Source organism: Oryctolagus cuniculus, chromosome 11 (genome assembly GCF_964237555.1).
Source record: "Oryctolagus cuniculus chromosome 11, mOryCun1.1, whole genome shotgun sequence".
NCBI classification, from domain to species: domain Eukaryota; kingdom Metazoa; phylum Chordata; class Mammalia; order Lagomorpha; family Leporidae; genus Oryctolagus; species Oryctolagus cuniculus.
In genome coordinates, this window is record NC_091442.1 from 52,861,230 (window position 1) to 52,883,937 (window position 22,708).

The 22,708-nt window shown below is 44.6% G+C and overlaps 1 protein-coding gene across 10 annotated transcripts in view; it reads left to right on the forward strand.

Annotated features, from left to right (window-relative positions):
- The window catches only part of SPATS2 (spermatogenesis associated serine rich 2), a 138,673-nt gene that overhangs the window by 76,529 nt on the left and 39,436 nt on the right, over positions 1 to 22,708 (forward strand). For all 10 annotated transcript variants that reach the window (XM_051845440.2, XM_017341834.3, XM_070052194.1 and 7 more), the window contains one exon: positions 16,313 to 16,392. In XM_051845440.2, the coding sequence (XP_051701400.1) occupies positions 16,313 to 16,392 (80 nt within the window). The remainder of the gene's footprint in view (positions 1 to 16,312; positions 16,393 to 22,708) is intronic.

The window sequence follows — 22,708 nt, forward strand, 5'->3', positions numbered from 1 at the left end:
CCTGGCTGCTTTATTTCCCATCCGGCTCCCTGGTAATGGTCTGAGAAAAGCAGCAGAAGATGGCCCGAGTCCTTGGGCTCTTGCCACCCAGTAGGACACCTGGAAGAAGTTCCTGCCTCCTGGCTTTGGCCTGGCCCAGCCATGGCCATTATGGCCATTTGGGGAGTAAACTAGTAGATGGAAGATCTCTCTCTCTCTCTGCCTCTGCCTCAATCCCTCTCTCTGTGTAACTCTGCCTTTCAAATAAATAATTTTTTTAATTTAATGTTTTAATTTATTTATTTAAAGGCAGAGTTACCGGGAGGCAGAGGCAGAGAGAGAGAGATCTTTCATCTGCTGGTTCACTTCCCAGATGGCCACAACTGGCGGATCAGCTGTACTGATCCAAAGCCAGGAAATTCTTCCGGGTGTCCCACGCGGGTACAGGGGGCCAAGGACTTGAGCCATCTTCTGTTTTCCCAGGCCACAGCAGAGAACTGGTTGGAAGTGGAGCAGCCGGGTCTCAAGCCAGCACCCATTTGGAATGCCGGCACTGCAGGCGGCAGCATTACCCACTGAGCCAGAGTACTGGCCCTCAGATAAATAAATCTTTTTTAAAAAATATTTATTTTTTATTTATTTGAAAGATAAAAGTTACAGAGAGAGGTAGAGACTGAGAGAGAGAGAGGTCTTCTACCTGCTGATCCGCTCCCCAGATGGCCACAATGGCTGGAGCTGAGCCAATCCAAAGTCAGGAACCAGGAGCTTCCCCTGGACCCCCAACGTGGGTACAGGGGCCCAAGGACTTGGGCCATCTCCCACTGGCCATGGCAGAGAGCGGGATCGGAAGAGGAGCAGCTCAGACTTGAACCGCCACCCATATGGGATTCTGGCGCTTTAGGCCAGGGCTTTAACATGCTGTGCCACAGTGCTGGTCCCAAATAAATAAATCTTAAAAAATAAATAAATAAATAAAAGAGACCCATGTCCCACTGTAATGAATGCCTAGACTCACTATGCAGCTGCAAAAAAAAAATCCTCACTCTAGTTGCCTGCTCATGTGGGAGGCTGAGGTATGATTTGGCTTTAAATGTATTTAAAAGAAACAAAAATGCTGCAAATCAGTTTCGTAAGTATTTTCTCAAGAAATTAGGAGAACGGCAAGGAAATAAAATGACCCATGAATAGTAGAATTCTACTATTTTTTCCCCCTTGCTTTATTGTAGTGGTTGGAAATTTCAATTTAACAGAATTAGTAAAAGCAAAAATCTTTGTGTTATTTCTTGGTCTTAAAGAAAAGCTCTCAACATTTCACTGTTAATGTTGTTTGTGGTAGGATTTTTTTTTTTTTTTGGATAACTTACATAGAAAATCACAGATAACCCTGAAAGAAACTGTTAGAATTGATTTTAGCAGTTTTGCTATGATTATATCATTCTACTAAAAGCAATCATACCTACAATCAGTAGGTAGAAAACAAGTTAAACAGATGTCATTTACAGTTGCACAGGAAGTATAAAAAAGAATAAGCTCGGGCCGGCGCTGTGGCTCACTAGGCTAATCCTCCGCCTTGTGGCGCCGGCACACCGGGTTCTAGTCCCAGTCGGGGCGCCGGATTCTGTCCGGGTTGCCTCTCTTCCAGGCCAGCCCTCTGCTGTGGCCTGGGAGTGCAGTGGAGGATGGCCCAAGTGCTTGGGCCCTGCACCTGCATGGGAGACCAGGAGAAGCTCCTGGCTTTGGATCAGTGTGGCGCGCCGGCCGTGGCGGCCATTGGAGGGTGAACCAATGGCAAAAGGAAGACCTTTCTCTCTGTCTCTCTCTCTCACTGTCCACTCTGCCTGCCCCCCCCCCCCAAAAAAAAGAATAAGCTCAATGAAAGATGTTGTAAGAACACTTTCAGAAAATGATGTAAAACACTGAAAGAAAAGAAAGTACTCTTTTTTTTTTTTTTTTTTTAATGACAAGCAGAGTGGACAGTGAGAGAGAGAGACAGAGAGAAAGGTCTTCCTTTGCCGTTGGTTCACCCTCCGGTGGCTGCCGCGGCCAGCACGCTGTGGCCAGCGCACCGTGCTGATCCGATGGCAGGAGCCAGGTACTTATCCTGGTCTCCCATGGGGTGCAGGGCCCAAGGACTTGGGCCATCCTCCACTGCACTCCCTGGTCACAGCAGAGAGCTGGCCTGGAAGAGGGGCAACCAGGACAGAATCTGGCACCCCGACCGGGACTAGAACCCAGTGTGCCGGCGCCACAAGGAGGAGGATTAGCCTAGTGAGCCGCGGAGCTGGCCAAGAAAGTACTCTTAAACTGAGGAACATGCCAGATTCATGGATTGGAAAACTTAATATTTTGAGGATAACTGTTCTCACAAAATGATTTATAGATAAATGCAGATTCCTTAAAAATGGTTTGTTGGTTTTGTTTTTCCAGCTTGAGTGATTCTGAAACATGTATGGTATGCAAAGGGCCAAGTACAGTCAGTGCATTCTTGAAGAAGAGCAGTATGGTCATAGAATTTGTAAATCAGATATCAAAACTGATTATAGGGAAAGGCATGTGGCACAGCAGTTGAGATGCCACTTGGAGTGCTAGGGTTCTAGTGCCAGCTCCACGTCCATTTCCAACTTCCTGCTGATATGCACCCTGGAAGGCAAGCCAGGTGATGGCTCAAGTACTTGGGTCCCTGCCACTCATATTGGAACTCTGGGCCCCTGGCTTTGGCCTGGCCCAGCTCTGGCTATTGTGGGCATTGGGGGACTGAACCAATGGATGGAAAGTCTTTATATCTCTCTGCCTTTCAAATAAGAACAACTTAATAAATAGAAATTTAAAGAAATAAAGTTACCTTAAAACTTACTATGAAACCATAGTATTGACCACAACATAATATTGCCATAAGATAGAAATATAGGCAATTGGAACAGAGAGCACCAAGATTTCTTCATATTTTGAGATTTTGTTTACTCCAAGGGAAGCACTATAGAGTAAATGAGGAAAGGGTTTTTTAAAATAAATTAGTTCTGGGATATTTAGAAACCTATATCAAAAAATGACTCTTGTTCTCTATTTTGTACCTGAAAATTAATTCCAGGGTTTAGATTATAGATATAAATAGACAGGACAATAAAGCTTCTGAAATTCTTCTAAATAGAAGAATATCTTCAAGATTTCAGAGCAAGGAAGATTTTATTACTTTATTTTCCTAATAACATTAACATTTTATTATTGAAGAATTTGTTTATAAAAAGAGATGAGTACAGTGAACTTACATATACCTATAACTCAGATTCAGTAATTGTATGGCTAATCTTTTTTTTGTTTGTGCTTCTACCCACTGTATTTTGAAGTAAATTGCTGTCATTGTATTAGGCAAAGGCTTTTTAAATAGGACATAAAAAAGAGTAGCCATAAAGGAAAGGAATTAATGTCAGTATATTGTTACATTAAAATGAAGAACTTCTCTTCATCAAAAGGCACAATGAAGACAATAAAAAGGCAAGTTACAAAGTGGGAAGAAGAAATTTGTATCATGTTTAACTGATAGAGAAATAGTGTAGGTCAAGAAGAAAAAGACAAGTTCTCCTCCAAAAACTGAGAAGTAGGCATGTCAGGAACAAGAATATCTAAATAGCTGATAATATTTATAAAGGCACTCAGTCTCTAGAAATGAGTGAATGCAAGTTGAAGCCACAAACTACTGTTACTCTTCTCTCAGAATGGCTAAAAATTAAAAAGGCACCAAAAGTATGTAGTGAGCAACAGAAACTCCCAAACACTTATTGAGAATCTAAGTTGAGATAGTTGCTTTGGCAAACTGACATTATGTACTAAAGTTGAAGATATGCACACCATCTGACTTAGTTCTGTTCTTTTTTGTGCGTGTATTCAACAGAAATGAATTCCCAGACCACCTGGCTGCTTGTACAAGAACATTCAAAACAGCATGTACAGTTTATACTAGCTAAAGACGTAGGCACCCCAGGTGTGTGCCAATAGCAGATAGATGAGTAGATGACGCGTAATCACATAAGGAAGTATTACTCAACAGTGAAAATGAACAAACTACATTTCCTTGCAAGAACATACCTTGTGAGTCTTAGAAATGCTATTGAACAAAACAAGCCATGGCACCAAGGATAAAATGCATGCAGGTAGATAAAGGTAAAGCTAAATAAACCATAATATTTGAGGGTGTATGCTTAGGTAGCATCAGCTATAAAGAAAGAAGTGAAAGTCTGGAGCGGGTTGGTTACCTTTGGCAATTGTGGGGGAAGACTTCCAGGGGCCTAGCAGTGTTTTCTTTCTTAAGCTAGGTAGTAGTACTTGAGTATTTGTTTTGTAGTAAATGATCAAGTGTGTGTACTGTACATGTATTATGTTTCACATTTCATTAGACCAGAAAGGGCTTAAACAGGTGTGTTACTTAAGTAGTGTGTCTCTAACCTTCCCAAGTTTTAACACTAAGAGCTGCTTTGTGGTAATTGTTACAACTATTTGGAGATAGAAATATAAATTGAAGTAGATTATTTATCTATATTCAGTTTAAGAGAGAAGGTGACAGGCTTAATTCTCATTTGTATGGGGGTTATTGAATGAAGACTGACAGGTTTTGCAGTGCTGTAGTTTTATGAGGAAAGTTGTTTTGTTGGAGTCAGAAGCAAGTGGTTAGGATTGAGCCATTTGTTTTTGCAGTTTGAAGCCCAGGGGATGGAGTGAGATGAAGAGAGCGAGCATTCACTACTTTAGAGTGCTAGCAGGAACACCCAAATCAAAGTCTTTTATAATGGCAAATAAAATAACTCTCAGATCTAAACAGGAATTAGTACTTCACATAATACCTGAAACACACAGTTTAAAAAGCATATTTGGGGGCAGGCATTGTGGTGCAGTAGGTTAAACCTCCACTTTAGACATCCAATCCCATATCTAGATGCCTGGTTCCAGTCCTGTCTCCACTCCCAGTTCCAGCTTCCTACTAATGTGCATTTTGAAAGGCAACAGGTGATGGTTTAACTACTTGCTTGAGTCCCTGCTACCCATGTGGGAGACCTAGATGGAGTTCCAGGCTCCTGGCTTTAGTCTGGCTCAACCCTGGCTGTTGCAAGCATTTGGGGAGTGAACCAGAAGGTGAAAGATTTCTCTTTCTCTGTTTTGTCTCTCTCCTCTCTCTCCCTCCCTCCCTCCCTCCCTGGCTCACTCTCTGGCTCTCTGTTGCTCTGCCTTTAAACAAAATATTTTTCAAAAGCATTATTTCCTTTTTCTAATGGTCCAGATTCTTAGGAATTCTACCAGCTATTCTGTACTGACCTTAGTAATTAAGATTTGTTTGAATTTTAACATCACAGTTCTTGGGGCCCGCATTGAGTTAAGCTGCTACTTGCAGTTCCAGTAATCCATATCAGAGCTCTGGTTCGAGTCCTGGATGCTCTACTTCCAATCCAGTTTCCTGCTAATGCCTGAAAATGCAGTGAAATATGGCCCAAATACTTTGGTTCCAGCCACCATGTGTGACACGCAGACAGAGTTCCTGGTTCCTGGCTGCATCCTGGCCCAGCCTTCCAGCAGATGGAAGATTGATAGTCTCTCTCTCTCTCTCTCTCTCTCTCTCTCTCTTTCTCTCTCTCTCTCTTTCTCTCTCTGCCTTTAAAATAAATCTTTAAAAAAATATATGTCACAATTCTTAAATGCTTTAATTTTTGACTTAGAGAATAATGTCTTTCCTGGTATAGCTGGTAGAATTCTTGAGAATTTGAAGACAATGGGGAGTAGGAAAGCAATTTTTAAAAGCACTGTGCATTTTGCTTCATGTATTGGAGAACTAACTCCAGACTAATGAGAGGTAGCATTGAGACAGAGGTAGTTGGACATCAAATCGATGTGTTACCCCTTGGCTCTTCTTGGTAGCGTGTTACTAGGGTTGGTGAAAGGGGAACTGCCTTTCCTGTCAAATAATTGACAGAATTATTATTGGAACCAGCAAATTTTTAAAACTACGAGGCCCTAAAGAATTCTTTGAACTTAAAATATAAAAGCTAGTCTGTTGTTGCCCCTGCTTAAAACTTGGAAAATCTATTAGGGAGAGTAAGGTAAGGTTTTTTTATTTAAAGATTTTTTTATTTACTTGAAAGTCAGAGTTACACAGAGGGAGAAGGAGATGCAGAGAGAGAGAGAGGTCTTCCATCCACATATTCACTCCCCAATTGGCTGCAACAGACGGAGCTGCGCTGATCTGAAGCCAGGAGCCAGGAGCTTCTTCCGGGTCTCCTATGCGGGTGAAGGGGCCCGAGGGCTTGAGCCATCCTCCACGGCTTTCCCAGGACATAGCAGAGAGATAGATTGGAAGTGAGCAGCCGAGTCTTGAACTGGCACCCATATGGGATGCTGGCACTGTAGGCAGCAGCTTTATCCACTATGCCACAGCACCAGCCCCAGATAGGATTTAATTGTTTGTCTGCCTCTGTAATAAAAACCCTTACCTTTTCCACCAAGCTCTATGTGGAAAACCCAGAACTCATTCTAGAAGTTGGAAAGTTCCCTGTGTCAGTGCTTTGTTTTATAAGGAGAGATACAACATCCTCCAGAATGTGGAAAAAATGTAGTCAGTAGCAAAGACTGTAGACAAAGGAAAGCAGAAATAACAGGAAGATAAAAGGTTTCTTTCTCTCTTTCTCTTTCTCTCTCTCTCTTTCTTTCTCTCTGTCTCTTTCTTTCTTTCTTTCTGACAGGCAGAGTTAGACTGAGAGAGAGACAGAGAAAAAGGTCTTCCTTCCGTTGGTTCACCCCCCAAATGGCTGCTGTGGCCGGCACACTGCGCCAATCCGAAGCCAGAAGCCAGAAGCCAGGTGCTTCCTCCTGGTCTCCCATGGGGTGCAGGGCCCAAGCACTTGGGCCATCCTCCACTGCCCTCCCGGACCACAGCAGAGAGTGGGACTGGAAGAGGGGCAACTGGGACAGAATCTGGTGCCCTAACCAGGACTAGAACCCGGGGTGCCGGTGCCACAGGCGGAGGATTAGCCTAGTGGGCCGCGGCACCGGCCTAGGTTGCTGTTTTCTAATTGAAGACCCATTTAACAGATTGGTGGTGAGACAAATATGAATTTTTTTTTCTGGCCATGTGAGAAACCATCTGAAATGGCTAGAAGAACTAGCCAGTGAGATGAAAAGGCCTACGTGCTTCCAGCCTACTGAGGATGTTTTTGTCTGATTGCTTCCTGCTAAGCTTGGTTCCCTATTATTGACACATTCCTTCTTTCATAAATATCTCATTTCTTACCCAGTCACATTTCCTCCACATTTAAGTACGTTGGCAGAAGAGAGGATTGCCGCCCAGGAAGTTAAAGTTGGTGCTATCTTTAGTGTTGAAGATCTGAATACGATGTCGGCCTTAGCTAGTGATTCCTATGATGGTAACTTTCTTTCCTGGTCCCCACATGTGCCATTAGTGTGCGTGAAGAAACTGAACTCCACTTGTGATTTTGTTGGTGACTTACATATGGATTATTCTCCAAGTTAGCATGATCATTTCTTTTTTTTTTTTTTTAAGCCAGACAACTGTTTTTTGTTGTTGTTGTTTTTTTTTTGTTTTTTTGTTTTGTTTTGTTTTTTTTTGGACAGGAAGAGTGGGCAGTGAGAGAGAGAGACAGAGAGAAAGGTCTTCCTTTTTTCCGTTGGTTCACCCCCCAAAATGGCCGCTGCGGCCAGTGCACCATGCTGATCTGAAGCCAGGAGCCAGGCGCTTCCTCCTGGTCTCCCATGCGGGTGTAGGGCCCAAGCACTTGGGCCATCCTCCACTGCCCTCCCGGGCCACAGCAGAGAGCTGGCCTGGAAGAGGGGCAACCGGGACAGAATCCGGTGCCCCAACTGGGACTAGAACCTGGGGTGCCAGCGCCACAGGCGGAGGATTAGCCTATTGAGCTGCGGCGCTGGCCAGGTCATTTCTTTTATGGCCCAGTGTTGGCTGTGTTCAGACTGAAGAACTTCAGGTTGTTTAGTTGCTCGGAAGGTGCCACTTTTGCAAAAGTTAGCACATATATAGGCTCTGCTCTTGAATTTATTTTTTAATTTTTAAAAGGAAGTTGAGGGACCAGTGTTTTAGTGCACTACAACATTGCTTAAGACACCAGCATTCCTTATGGGGGCCAATTCCTGTCCTGGCTGCTCCACTTCTGATCCACCTTTCTGCTAACGCATCAGAAAGGTGCCCTGTGGGAGACCCAGATGGAGATCCAGGTTTCTGGCTTCAGCCTGGACCAGACCTGGTTGTTGGCAGCCATTTGGGGAATGAACCGGTAGGAAGAAGGTATCTCTCATTCTCACTCTGTCACTCTCTCACTCTGCCTTTCAAATAAATGATATAGATCTTATGAGAAAAAAATGAAGTTGATGCGGTTAGAGAAAATATGACATAATCACAGTTATTAGTACCTATATTTGTTTGTTTTACAGTTTATTTACTCATTTGAAAGGCAGAGTGACAGGAGAGACACAGCAATCTTCTGCCTGTTGGGGTGCTCCCCAAATGGCTGGGGCTGCTCTGGGCTTAAACCAGGGACCCCAAAACTCCATATAGGTCTCCCATGTGATAGCAGGGGGCCAAGCAGTTGGGCCATCTTGCACTGCTTTCCTAGGCCAATATCAGGGAGCAAGGTCAGCAGTGGAAGAGCTGAGACTTCAACTGGCACTCCAGTATATAGATGACAGCATCACAAGTGGTGGCTTAACCCACTGTGCCCGAATGCTGGCCCCTTTGCCTGGACTCAGTTGGATATTTACCTTTCTGGCCTTTCTTTGTGCATGGTGAAATGTGCATAACCTACCGGTTCAGTCCCCAAATGCCCACCACAGCTGGGGCTGGGCCAGGCCACAGCTGGGAGCCAGGAATTCAATCCAAGTCTCCCTTTTGGGTGTCAGGGACTCAAGTACTGATCCTGGCATCTGCAATAGCAGGAAGCCAGAATTGGGAGCAGAGCCACCAAGGGAACACGGATGTCCTTATGGGTTACTGGTGTTGTGAGCAGCATCTTTTTTTTTTTTTAGTTTTTAAGGATTTTATTCAGTGAGAGGAATGTGCAGGAAAGTGAGGACTTTATTTAGGGGAGAAAGAGTTCTAGAAGCTAAGTTGGGTCCATAACAGGTAGAGAGCAGGCCAGGAGCAAGCCACATGGAGCAAGCATATGGTTATGAGCAGCCACAAGTAACTTAGTGCAGCAGCAATGCAAAGGCAGTGGGGCCAGCACTGTGGCATAGAGGGTAAAGCTGCTGCCTGCAATGCCACCATCCCATATGGGCACTGGTTCAAGATCCAGCTGCTCCACTTCTGATCCAGCTCTCTGCTATGGCTTCGGAAAGCAGTAGAAGGTGGCCCATATCCTTGGGCCCCTGCACCTGAGTGGGAGACCCAGAAGAAACTCCTGGCTCCTGGCTTCGGATCAGCCCAGCGCTGACAATTGCAGCTAATTGGGGGAGTGAACCAGCAGATGGAAGACTCTGCCTCTCCATCTCTCTCTGTGTACTCTAACTTTCAAATAAATAAATGAATCTTTAAAAAAAAAAAGATTAAAAAAAAAAAGCAAAGGCAGAGAGCAGGTCACAAGCCTGTGGAGCAAGCATGCAGGCAGGAAAGCAGAGAGTGGGCGGCCCAAAGGCCAGACGGCCCTGAGGCCATGTGCCCAAGGGGCAACAAGGGGAGGGCCTATGGTGTGCCAGGCTTTTTATTTACTCCCAAAGAGGGTGTGGTTACATAGTCAGATTGGCAGATGGATGAACAGGTGGGGTCAGGTGGGGGCATGAGATCACACAGGTGTGAGCAGCATCTTAACTGCTAGGCCACATGCCCACCCCAAGATTGATTTAATACATGGATTAATCAAGCCCACATATTTATTTTTGTCATTCTCAGTGCCTAGCCTAGAACAGCCTTTGCCTAGCTTTTGCAGCCAGCAAAAACAATAATAAGAAAACCTCCTGGGTGGCTGGCGCCGTGGCTCACTAGGCTAATCCTCCACCTGCAGCGCTGGCACCCTGGGTTCTAGTCCTGGTTAGAGCACTAGATTCTGTCCCAGTTGTCCTCCTCCAGTCCAGCTTTCTGCTGTGGCCCAGGAAGGCAGTGGAGGATGGCCCAAGTGCTTGGCCCTGCACCAGCATGGGAGAGTAAGAGGAAGCACCTGGCTCCTGGCTTCGGATTGGCGCAGCACACTGGCCATAGCAGCCATTTGGGGGGTGAACCAACGGAAGGAAGACCTTTCTCTCTGTCTCTCTCTCTCCCTCACTGTCTAACTCTGCCTGTCAAAAAAAAAAAAAAAAAAAAAAAGTAAAAAGAAATCCTCCTGGGGCTGGTGCTGCAGGTTAAAGCCTCTGCCTGAAGGGCCGGCATCCCATATGGGCGCTGTTCAAATTCCAGCTGCCCCACTTCCAGTCCAGCTCTCTGCTATGGCCTGGGAAAGCAGAAGATGGCCCAAGTCCTTGTGCCTCTGCACCTGTGTGGGAGACCCAGAAAAAGCTCCTGGCTTCAGATCAGCCCAGCTCTGGCCATGGCGGTCATCTGGGCAGTGAACCAGCAGATGGAAGACCTCTCTCTCTCTCTCTCTCTCTGCCTCTCCCTGCCTCTCCTCTCTCTGTGTAACTCTGACTTTAAAGCAAAATAAATAAATCTTTAAAAGAAAAGAAAAGAAAACTTCCAGTATAGCATGAGAATAGCAAAAGAAGTGGTGATTCCATCCTTCCAGTAGCTCTTTTGTCTTACCATCAGTAAGCCAGACAGGGCAAATAAGATTTCAAATCAGGTCTTTTGATGGGTTTTGTCCTGCCTTGTAACTGATTGTTAGCAGAGTATTACTCTTTTCCCCTCAAAACTGTGCTAAAAAATCCCACTGCCAACTGGCCCCTTCGGGTTTTGCTTCTCTTGGAGCCCCCTAACCCCACTCCAGGCCACTCTGGCTGGAGGTTTCTGACTTAAATACCCTCAGTATTTACAGATATTTCAGTTGTACTGTAAGTAGCATGTTTTTCCAAAATATTCCTAAATATGTGCTATTTGAAGTAATTTGAAGAAATTTCTGAGATGGTTTCTAAACAGGATTCCTCATATCCTTTATGAATCTTGTCCAAAGGTAATATTAACAACAATTTTTTTTTCTTTAAAAATTTATTTCTGGGAAATGGCATGGTGGTAAAGCAGATTAAGCCACTGCCTATGATGCCAGAATCCCATATGGGTGCCAGTTCAGGTCCTGGTGGTTCTACTTCCAATCCAGCTCTCTGCTGATGCGCCTGGGAAAGCAATGGAAGATGGTCCAAGTGCTTAGGCTACTGCACCTACATGGGAGACCTGGAAGAAGCCGCCTGGCTCCTAGCTTCAGCCTGGCCCAACCCTGGCTGTTGTGGCCTTTGGAGACTGAACTAGTGGATGGAAAAATCTCTCTTTGCAATCTTCAAAAAAATAAATCTTTCAAAAAATTTGATCTCCGGGGCTGCTCAGCAGAGTAAGCTGCCATTTGGATGCCAACATCTCATATTGGGGTGCTGATTTGAATCCTGTCTGCTCTACCTCTGATCCAGCTTCCTGCTAATGTGAATGGGAAGGCAGTGAATGAAGACCCAAGTATGTGGACTCTGCTACCTTCGTGGGAGACCTGGATGGATTTCCTACCTCCTGGCTTTGGCCTGGCCCAGCCCTAGCTGTTGGAGCCATTTTGGAAGTTAACCAGCAAATAGAATATAGAGATGAAATGTAACTGAAATCGGGGACCTTTGCTCAAAATTTTGAGGGTTCTTGCTGTATATTAGATAAGAATTCTGAATATGGGCTGCTTATAAATGAAACAGGCAACATGGTAGAGTTTTTAGTATCTATTTAGTGAAATTTAGGGCTTTATTTAAGGGAGAAAGAAGTCTAGAAACTAAGTTGGGTCCATACCAGGCAAAGAGTAGGTTGGGAGCCACGTGGAGCAAGTGTGCAGTTAGGAGCGGTCACAAATAACGTATTGCAGGCAGGAAAGCAGACAGCAGCGGCCAGAAAGGAGAAGGCCCACTGTGTTCCAGGCCTTTATTTACTTCCAAAGGGGAGTGGTTATGTAGTCTAATTGGCAGGTGGGTGTACAGGTGAAGTCAGGTAGGGGCGTGAGATCTCGAAAGGATCAGAGCCAAGGTGTGGTCTTCAGCTCACAAATCTAATCGATTTAATCCTATCTGCCTGCCGATATCACAACTTTATTTCTTACCATTGGAGTTAGGTGAAGTTAGGCTTTCTTTTCGTGAAAAAACTATGAGTTATTAGATCAGTAAATATTGTTGATGGGAATTAAAAATTACTTTCTCCATAAAACTGAGGGGCACTTAAGTGCCAGTTCTTTGAAGTAATGTCTTGAATCTACTTGAGTCGTTGCTTTAAGTTTTCAAAAGGCACTGCTAGTGAGAAGACAAGTTAAGATGGCAGATTATTGCTTTCTCTTTTTGATGAGCTTATGATTTACGGTGCATGCAGATTTGGCATTTGTGCCCTGGCGTGCTGACTTGAGTAGACAACTCAGCGGCTCCCTTGCCTTTCAGATTGGTTGGGTTTGGCTGCCCAGCAGCATGAGCAGGAGCTCCAGAGACCCGGAGGAGGGTGAAGGAAGGCTATTTATTCTCCCAGATCATTCCCTGAGGGGTAACTGTTGAGCTGACTGTGGCCTTTGACCAGAGGCTGCAGCTGTCTGGAGGGTGCCCTCCACCTTGGATAAGGCAGAGATGCTTTGTCCGGATCACACTCTGAAACTCAGTTCTGCTGCTGTGAGTGCTGTTCTCGTGGTTTCCCGAGTCCCTGCCAGCACCTTTGGAAGTAGTCTCTTTATTAAACGCTACTCAGATTTCCTGCTGGGATCCCAACTGAAATAGCTGCTTTATGTATTTTAAATCAATATCCTAATTAGTGTGCCAGATAAACCCTAACAGCAGTTAGGCTAATTTGTTTTGGGCAATAACCGAGTGTTTGCAGAACTACCCTTTGTTTTCCTTGTACATTGTATCAGCTGGTGTGTTGTTAAAAGGGGAAAAAAACCTGTTAGATGACGTATAAGAGGCTAGTAATACTAGTAGTTCATTTTTATGTAGACTCCCCCAAAAGAAGTTGGTAGTATGATTCTGTAATAAATAATTATTGGTTTTTTTTGTATCATTTCACTGTTCCTTAATATCCCTTTGGGTGAGGATAAATGGGAATATTCACATTTGGCTGATCTATAGGATTCTGAGATGGTTCTAGATAGGACCTTGGATATAGAGAATCACCATCTTCATATGCTGTGTCTGTTTTTAATTAACAAAGATAATTGGGGCCGGCGCCGCGGCTCAATAGGCTAATCCTCCACCTGCTAATCCTCCTCCTGCGGCACCGGCACACCGGGTTCTAATCCCGGTTGGGGCACTGGTTCTGTCCCGGTTGCCCCTCTTCCAGGCCAGCTCTCTGCTGTGGCCCAGGAGTGCAGTGGCGGATGGCCCAAGTTCTTGGGCCCTGCACCTGCATGGGAGACCAGGAGAAGCACCTGGCTCCTGGCTTCGGATCAGCGCGGTGCGCCAGCCATAGTATGCTTGCTGCAGCGGCCATTGGAGGGTGAACCAACAGCAAAGGAAGACCTTTTTCTCTCTGTCTCTCTCTCTTTCACTGTCCATCCTGCCTGTCAAAAATAAATAAATAAATAAATGGGTGTTAGCCATATTATGCAATAATCTGGAAGACTCAAGTTTAAATACTGAGTTTTCCTAAGTGGAGCCTGATTTTTCATTTAAGCAACAGTCTAGAAACTGCCAGTATTAACAGAGGTTAAATTTAATTTAATTCTGGGCCAGCGCTGTGGCGTAGTGGGTAAAGCCACTGCCTGCAATGCTGGCATCTTATACGGACACCGGTTCAAGTCCTGGCTGCTCCACTTCCAATCCAGCTCTCTGCTGTGGCCTGGGAAAACAGTAGAGGGTGGCCCAAGTCCTTGGGCCCCTGCACCCGCGTGGGAGACCTGAAAGAAGCTCTGGCCGTTGCGGCCAATTGGGAAATGAACCAATGGATGGCAGATCTCTCTCTCTCTCTCTCTTTCTCTCTTTCTCTCTCTTTCTCTTTCTCTTTCTTTCTCTCTTTCTCTCCCTCTCTCTCTGCCTCTCCTTCTCTCTCTGTGTAACTCTGACTTTCAAATAAATAAATAAATCTTTTTTAAAAATCTAAATTAATTCAAGCTTCATTGGTGATTGGCAAGTATAGTTTCCCTTGAAATGACATAAGCTCTATTCATGTCCTCTTTTCCACTTTTAGTACCAAAGTGTTGTCATCAAATTTATAAATTATCGGTTTTCCCATAGCAACTAGGAGGCATTTTGAAACACAGGATAAAGACTAAGCTGTAAAAGGAGCTTTAATTAAAACACATCTATAATAATAGCCAAGGAATTTGGAAAGTGTACTAGAATGTTACTGTGGTGTTCTTTATAGTTATTTTCTCAAAATTTCCCTTACTTGCCTTTGTTGAAATTCTGATTCCCAAGCTGCTCCCAAATACAGTGCAGGGATCAGGAACAGTTATAGGACTCCCCGGGAGAGAGGCACACACGTCAGAGTGTGAACAGCACTCTGTCTCCTGGGAGTAAAGCAAAGTTGCTGAGGGTTAAAGCAGCAGTAATTTATTGATCACACAGTCACTGGTAAAGATTAAATCTGGGCCGGCGCTGCGGCTCAGTATGCTAATCCTCAGTATGCTAATCCTCCGCCTTGCGGCGCTGGCACACCGGGTTCTAGTCCCGGTCAAGGCGCCGGATTCTGTCCTGGTTGCCCCTCTTCCAGGCCAGCTCTCTGCTGTGGCCAGGGAGTGCAGTGGAGGATGGCCCAAGTTCTTGGGCCCTGCACCCGCATGGGAGACCAGGAGAAGCACTTGGCTCCTGCCTTCAGATAGGCGTGGTGCGCCGGCTGCAGCGCGGCGGCCATTGGAGGGTGAACCAACGGCAAAGGAAGACCTTTCTCTCTGTCTCTCTCTCTCACTGTCCACTCTGCCTGTCAAAAAAAGATTAAATCTGTAGTTAGTCCTTCTCCAGTACAGCGAAACCTGGAACTTTCTTTGTAATTCATCATAGTGATTTGTTCATGTGTTGATTTTGTTTTTATAGTGCTTCATCAAGCACTACTTTGGGGATACAAACATGAATGTTATATCTATGGAATTCATAAAATATCAGGATTTAAAGTATAATACATTCTAGAAGTTGGAAATTACTTTTATGCCTCCATCCCCACTTATAATAAAGATTCCTTTTTCATTTATTTGAAAAGCAGAGTTACAGAGAGGAGGAGAAGGAGGAGAGAGAGAAGGAGAGAAAGATCGATCTTTCATCTGCTGGTTCACTCCTCAGATGGCTGCAACAGCCAGGGCTGGGCCAGGCTAAAGTCAGGAGCTCAGATCATTTTTTGGGTCTCCCATACTGGTGCAGAGGCCCAAATACTTGGGCTATTTTCCTCTGTTTTCTCAGGCACATTAGCAGGAAGCTGGTTTGGAAGTGGAACATCTCAGGCAGAGGCTTAACCTGCTGTACTACAGTGCCAGCCCTTATTTTCAGATTCTTTAGTGTTAAATTTTACCATGAGAAGCTATTTAATACTTGCCTTTTAAATTAAGGTGACATAATTAAGAAAGAAGCAAGGATTACAGGGTAGTGTAATACAGTTGATGCCTTTAGTGTTTTCCACAACCTATAATAGTTTCTATTAAAATCAAATTTTATTTTGTAATTTTAACTTAAAATATAGTTGTAAGTCACTTACTAGAATTTTCAAAATAGCAACTAAGTTGTTGTTAATTGTTTTATGGGAGAAAAATAGCTAGACTTAAGAGTATAGCCAGTTAGGGCCACTGCCCACAATGCCAGCATCCCATATGAGTATCTTTTCAAGTCCTGGCTCTCCATTTCTGATCCAGCTCCCTGCTAATGCACCTAGGAAAGCAGCAGAAGATGGCCCAAGTCGTTGGGCCCTGTACCCATGTGGGAGACCAGGAAAAAGTTTCTGGCTCCTGGCTCTGGCCTTGCCCAGCCCAGCCCAGCTGCTGTGGCTATCTGGGGAGTGAAGCAGTGGATGGAGGATCTCTTCTGTCTCTCCCTCTCCCTCTCCCTCTCCCTCTCCCTCTCCCTCTCCCTCTCCCTCTCCCTCTCCCTCTCCCACTCCCTCTCCCTCTCCCTCTCCCTGTCTCTGTAACTGACTTTCAAATAAATAAATAAATCCTTAAACACACACACACAAGCCAGACTTGGCCCCTCCCTCCCAAGGATGGCTTGCATATTAGTTTTGGATCACACTGAATATATTTTTCCCTTCTTATTCTTTCAGATTCATCAGGATTCATTTTTGATTTACAGTCCAACACTGTCCTGGCTCAGGGAGGAGCTTTTGAGAACATGAAAGAGAAGGTAAGACTAGTGGCTACTAAATGGGAAAATCCAGGTGCTAATACAATCAGTGGTTATGCAAACTCATTGTAAAAGTGGAATTTAAACAGCAGACGGGCATCACTACCTGCCAAGTCACCACTATGAAGATTCCGAGCAATCAGGTCTTATTAAGTGCAAACATGATTTTCTTTGCGTATCTCCAAATATATTTATCCTAAATTTTCTTGAATAAGACATTTAATAATAATTAATGTTATATCAAGTATTATGTATATGGCTGAGTGTATATGTCATTTGGCAACATTCTTTAACATTCTGTCGTCTGAGTAAGACCTTCCCATGTACTTACAGAACATTCCTTTAAAAAAAATTATCTTATTTATGGACAAAGAGAGACTTGCCACCCTCTAGTTTGCTATGCAAATTCCTGGGAACCAGGAATTCAACCCAGGCCTCCCATGTAGGTGGTAGGGAGGTGATAGGGACCCAACTACTTGAACCATTACCTCTACCTTCTAGGGTGTACATTCACAGGGAGCTAGAATCGAGAATGGAGCCCTGTGCCAACCAGGCACTCTAATATGGGATGTGGGCATCCCAAGTGGCATCTTTTTTTAAAAAAAATTTATTGATTTATTTTCACTTTATTTGAAAAAGGGACACAGAGGTAGACAAAGATTTTTCCATCAGTTGCTTCACTCCCCACATACAACACTTGGGGCTGGGTCAGGCCAAAGCCAGAAGCCAGGAACTCAATCTTGAGTATCTCATATGAAAAGCAGGGACCCAAGTACTCTACTGCCCAGGACATGCATTAACAGGAAGCTGGATCAGAAGTGGAGTACGTAAAATTTGAACCAGACAATCCAGTGTGGGATATGGGCGTCCCAAGTGGTAGACTTGATCACTAAGCATGCACATGTGCACATACACATATATACCCCAAGTGGAGTCTTAGCTGTGCACCAAACACCTGCCCCATGAAGAACATTCCTAAGTCCAGGAGACTTCAGAGCAAAAGAGAAATAGGTCTTTTAGTTATTCCTTTGGAAGAAAATAAGGGTTTCTAGTAATATAATCTATAACAAGCTATCTGGAGAAAAATGTAAAAGTTTTCTGTCTCATTGTTAAAAAGTATATTGTTAATTGTGAAGTTACACAGTAGTTCAATAATATAAACATTTTCACATTTAAGACTCTTCATTTTCACATTTAAGACACATCATAAGACTCTTAGCTTTATCCTTAAATCTGTAAGTTTTGCTTTAAGTTCATTTTTAAGGGAGTAATGGTAACTTTTTTTCTCATCTCAAAAATGTGTGAATTCACCCTCTTTGAATTGTATACTATATACCTTTCCACTTTTATGGTTTTAAACCTTATCATTGTACAATTAATTGTTAAACAAAGCATAGAAGGGTGGGAACCCAGGACTACTAAAAAAAGGACTTTAGTTGTAATACTGTCTCTGCTGCACCACTTCTTGTTCTTGTTCTTCTTCTTCTTCTTTTTTTTTTTTTTTTAAGATTTATTTTACTTATTTGAAGGGCAGAGTTACAAAGAGAGAAAGGAAGAGACAGAGGGAGGTCTTCCATCCACTGGTTCACTCTCCATATGGCCTCAACGCTGGGGCTGGGCCAGGCGGAAGCCAGGAGCCAACAGCTTCTTCTGGGTCTCCCACATGGGTGCAGGGCCCAAGCACTTGGGCCATCCTTCATTACTTTCCCAGGTGCACTAACAGGGAGCTGGACTAAGTTGAACAGCCAGGAATCAAACTGGCGCCCATTTGGGATACTTGGGGCGCAGGCGGAGGCTTTACCTGTTATGCCATAATGCCAGTCCCTAGTTATTACTTCTGAGGGTCACTTTTCTAAGCCTGTCTTTTCAAGTCTAAAAGACTGTTTTTTTTTTTTTTTTAAAGATTTATTTATTTTATTTGCAAGTCAGAAGTCAGAGTTACACAGAGAGAGGAGAGGCAGAGAGAGAGATCTTCCATCCCATGGTTCACTCCCCAATTGACCGCAATTGCCGGAGCTGCACCGATCCAAAGCCAGGAGCCAGGAGCTTCTTCCAGGTGCAGAGGCCCAAGGACTTGGGCCATCTTCCACTGCTTTCCCAGGCCATAGCAGAGAGCTGGATCGGAAGTGGAGCAGCTGGATCTCGAACTGGCGCCCATATGGGATGCCGGCGCTTCAGGCCAGGGCGTAATCTGCTGCGCCACAATGCTGGCCCCAAGACTTTCTTTTTGAGCAATGTGACTGACTAGACAAGCTGAAAACATTCTTACCTAGAAATTCTGAATGAAAAACAACAAATATTTTAAGTGCACAGCTGAACACAAGAAGTCAGGGAAGTTCGTAGGAACCAAAATGATGGAAGGGACTAAAACTAGAGATAAACCTGAGCTAGGTAACAAGTGGATTTTACCATATAGGGCCATGAAGCCCAAGGCTTTTCCTGGGTTAAGGATGGGCCTGGGTGGGGCCAAAACTGGAAGCTGAGAACTCCATCTAGATCTCCTGCATGAGTGGCAGGGTCCCAACCTCCTGAACTATTGCTTGCTTATCAGGGTGTACACTGCAGGGAGCTAGAATCAGGAGCAGGGCCAGGACTTGAATCCATTCACTTGGGATGTAGGCATCCCAAGTAGAATCTTAACCAGTATGCCAAATGTCCATCTTCCCACTGGCTTTTTTTTTTTTTCTTCTTCTCTCTCTCTCTCTCTCTCTCTTTTGACAGGCAGAGTGGACAGTGAGAGAGAGAGACAGAGAAAAAGGTCTTCCTTTGCCTTTGCCGTTGGTTCACCCTCCAATGGCCTCGCGGCCGGCGCACCGCGCTGATCTGATGGCAGGAACCAGGTACTTATCCTGGTCTCCCATGGGGTGCAGGGCCAAAGCACCTGGGTCATCCTCCACTGCACTCCCTGGCCACAGCAGAGAGCTGGCCTGGAAGAGGGGCAACCAGGACAGAATCCGGCGCCCCGACCGGGACTAGAACCTGGTGTGCTGGCGCTGCAAGGCGGAGGATTAGCCTAGTGAGCTGCGGCGCCGGCCCCACTGACTTTTAATACAGTATTCTTATTATAGTAGAATATGTTTAGAAAGGTATGTTTAAAGGAAAAAATGAATTGTTAATCAGTAGTTTTATCATTAGTAGTAATGTTATATTATTATAGTATTGTCAGTAGTAATGTCATTTTATAAGAATTGTTAAGAAAACCAGTAATATTTATAAGATCAAAATGTGGGGCTGGCATTGTGGCATCCCTCCTGCAGTGCTAGCATCCCATATGAGTGCCAGTTTGAGACTCGGCTGCTCCACTTTTGATCCAGCTCTCTGCAATGGCTTGGGAAAGCAGTGGAAGATGGCCCAGGCCCTTGGGTCCCTGCATCCATGTGAAAGACCTGGAGGAAGCTCCTGGCTCCTGGCTTTGGATCAGAGCAACTCCAGCCATGGCAGCCATTTGGGGAGTGAATCAGTGGATGGAAGACTCTGCCTCTCCTTCTCTATCTGTGTAACTCTGACATTCAAATAAATAAATAAATCTTAAAAAAAGATCAAAATATGGCCAAGAGAATAGATGCATGTTTAAAATTAGATGAGAAATGGTCTTTTAATAGTATATGAGGAAACTTCAAATAATTTGTGGAAAGGGATGTTTATTTTGGTGCAAAAAATGTGACTTCCATGTGTAATGCTTTGATAATATAGTTTTGCAAATTTTATCTATGTAACTAATTTGTCTGAAAGAGACTGAGATCTCCGATTTGCTCATTTACTCCCCAAATACCCACAACAACCAGGACTAGACCAGGCTGAAGCCAGGAGCTGAGAACTCATTGTGGGTCTCCCATGTGGGTGGCAGGAACCCAAGTACTTGCTGTCACCTGCTGCCTCCCAGGGTGCCCAGGAAGCCAGAATCAAGAGCAGAGCTGGGGCTGGCACCGTGGCTCAATAGGCTAAATCCTCCGCCTGTGTCGCCGGCACACCGGGTTCTAGTCCCGGTTGCCCCTCTTCCAGTCCAGCTCTCTGCTGTGGCCCAGGAGTGCAGTGGAGGATGGCCCAGGTGCTTGGGCCCTGCACCCACATGGGAGACCAGGATAAGTACCTGGTTCCTGGCTTCGGATCAGCGCAGTGCGCCGGCTGCAGCACGCCAGCCGCAGTGGCCTTTGGGGGGTGAACCAACGGTAAAGGAAGACCTTTCTCTCTCTCTCTCTCACTGTCCACTCTGCCTGTCAAAAAAAATTTAAAAATAAAAAAAAATAAAAAAAAAAAAGAGCAGAGCTGGGACTTGAACCCAGCCACTGTGATACAGAATGTGGATGTCCCAAGAGACATTGTAGCTGCCATGCCAAATACCCATCTTGTAATAAATATTTTTCAATGTACTTTTTGAACACCCCTCATATGCATGGATTCCAGTGTTTCTTTGCACCAAAATAAACTTCTAAATTCCATTTTCCAAGATGTTTTGCAGTATCCTTGTATTTGAATTGAAGATGTCACTCTAGGGGCCGGTGCTGTGGCACAGTGGGGTAAAACCCTGGCCTGCAGCACCAGCATCCCAAATGGTTGCCGGTTCGAGTCCCAGCTTCTCCACTTCTAAACAGCTCCCTGCTAATGCACCTGGGAAAAGCAGTGGAAAATGGCCCAAGTGCTCTGGCCCCTGCACCCATATGTGAGACCCAGAAGATTCGGATTGGCACAGCTCTGACCATTGCAGCCATCTGGGGAGTGAACCAGCGAATAGAAAACCTCTCTTTCTGTCTCTACCAAAAAACTTTGGAAACAATGACTTCCTGGGCACAATAGGCATGCCTTGCTCTCAGATGTTGTTTTCTCTCTACCATTCCCTACAGAAAAGAATCAGAACTGCTTTAATTTTTCATAAAATGCAGTTAAGAAATAAAAATTATAAGAATTGGAAGGTTAGAAAAATCTCTTGGCCGGCGCCGCGGCTCACTAGGCTAATCCTCCGCCTTGCGGCGCCGGCACACCGGGTTCTAGTCCCGGTCGGGGCGCCGGATTCTGTCCCGGTTGCCCCTCTTCCAGGCCAGCCCTCTGCTGTGGCCAGGGAGTGCAGTGGAGGATGGCCCAGGTGCTTGGGCCCTGCACCCCATGGGAGACCAGGAAAAGCACCTGGCTCCTGGCTCCTGCCATCGGATCAGCGCGGTGCGCCGGCCGCAGCGCGCCGGCCGCGGCGGCCATTGGAGGGTGAACCAACGGCAAAGGAAGACCTTTCTCTCTGTCTCTCTCTCTCACTGTCCACTCTGCCTGTCAAAAAAAAAATAAAATAAAATAAAAAAAAAAAAAAAAAAGAAAAATCTCTTATTTGTAGACAATATAATTATTGAGAAAATCCAAGAAAGCAACAAATTAATAGAATTAATAAGAGTTTATCAAGGTTTCTGATATAAAATTGATATACAAAAGTGAAAATAATATATAGCTCTTATGAAATATGTTTTTGATCTAAAAAAATGTAAAATAACTTTAGACTAAGTTTGACAAAATTAATATAATTTAGACAGCAATGTGGCTGTCCTGTTCTTCAAGAAGTCTATTAGTGGTTTTATATAACAGACACATTCTCTCACTGCTCACAGAGGCCTGATTTTTTTTAATTGCTGAAAGTGTTCTCACTACTGTTTTAGGCAGTGAGGACTCAGCAGCAGATAACCAAAGGAATATCCATTATACCATTGTTTATAGTAGCCAACAGTTGGAAATGGTACCAGTGTCCAACAAAGGAGAATGATTCATTGAGTATTCAGGGATCTTCAAAAAGTAAATGGAAAATGAGTATTTTTTTAAGATTTATTTATTTATTTATTTGAAAGAGTTACACAAAGAGAGGAAAGGCAGAGAGAGAGAAAGAGGTCTTCCATCTGCTGGTTCACTTTCCAGATGGCCACAACGGCTGGAGCTGGGCTGATCCTAAGCCAGAAGCCAAGAGCTTCTTCTGGGTCTCCCATGCAGGTGAAGGGGCTCAAGGACTTGGGTCATCTTCTACTGCTTTCCCAGGCCATAGCAGAGAGCTGGATCAGAAGTGGAGCAGCTGAGATTCCAACCAACACCCATATGGGATTCTGGCACTCAAGGCAGCAGCTTTACCCACTGCACCAAGCGCCAGCCCCGAAAATGAATATTATTAAAAAACATGCATGGATTACAAAATTTTTTGCACCAAAATAAATTTTCTTTTTTGTTAATAAGATTTATTTATTTGAAAGTCAGGGTTATGGAGAGAGCAGGAGACAGAAATCTTCCATCTGGATGGTTTGCTCCCCAAATGGCCTCAATGGCAGGGGCTGGGCCAGGCTGAAGCCAGGAG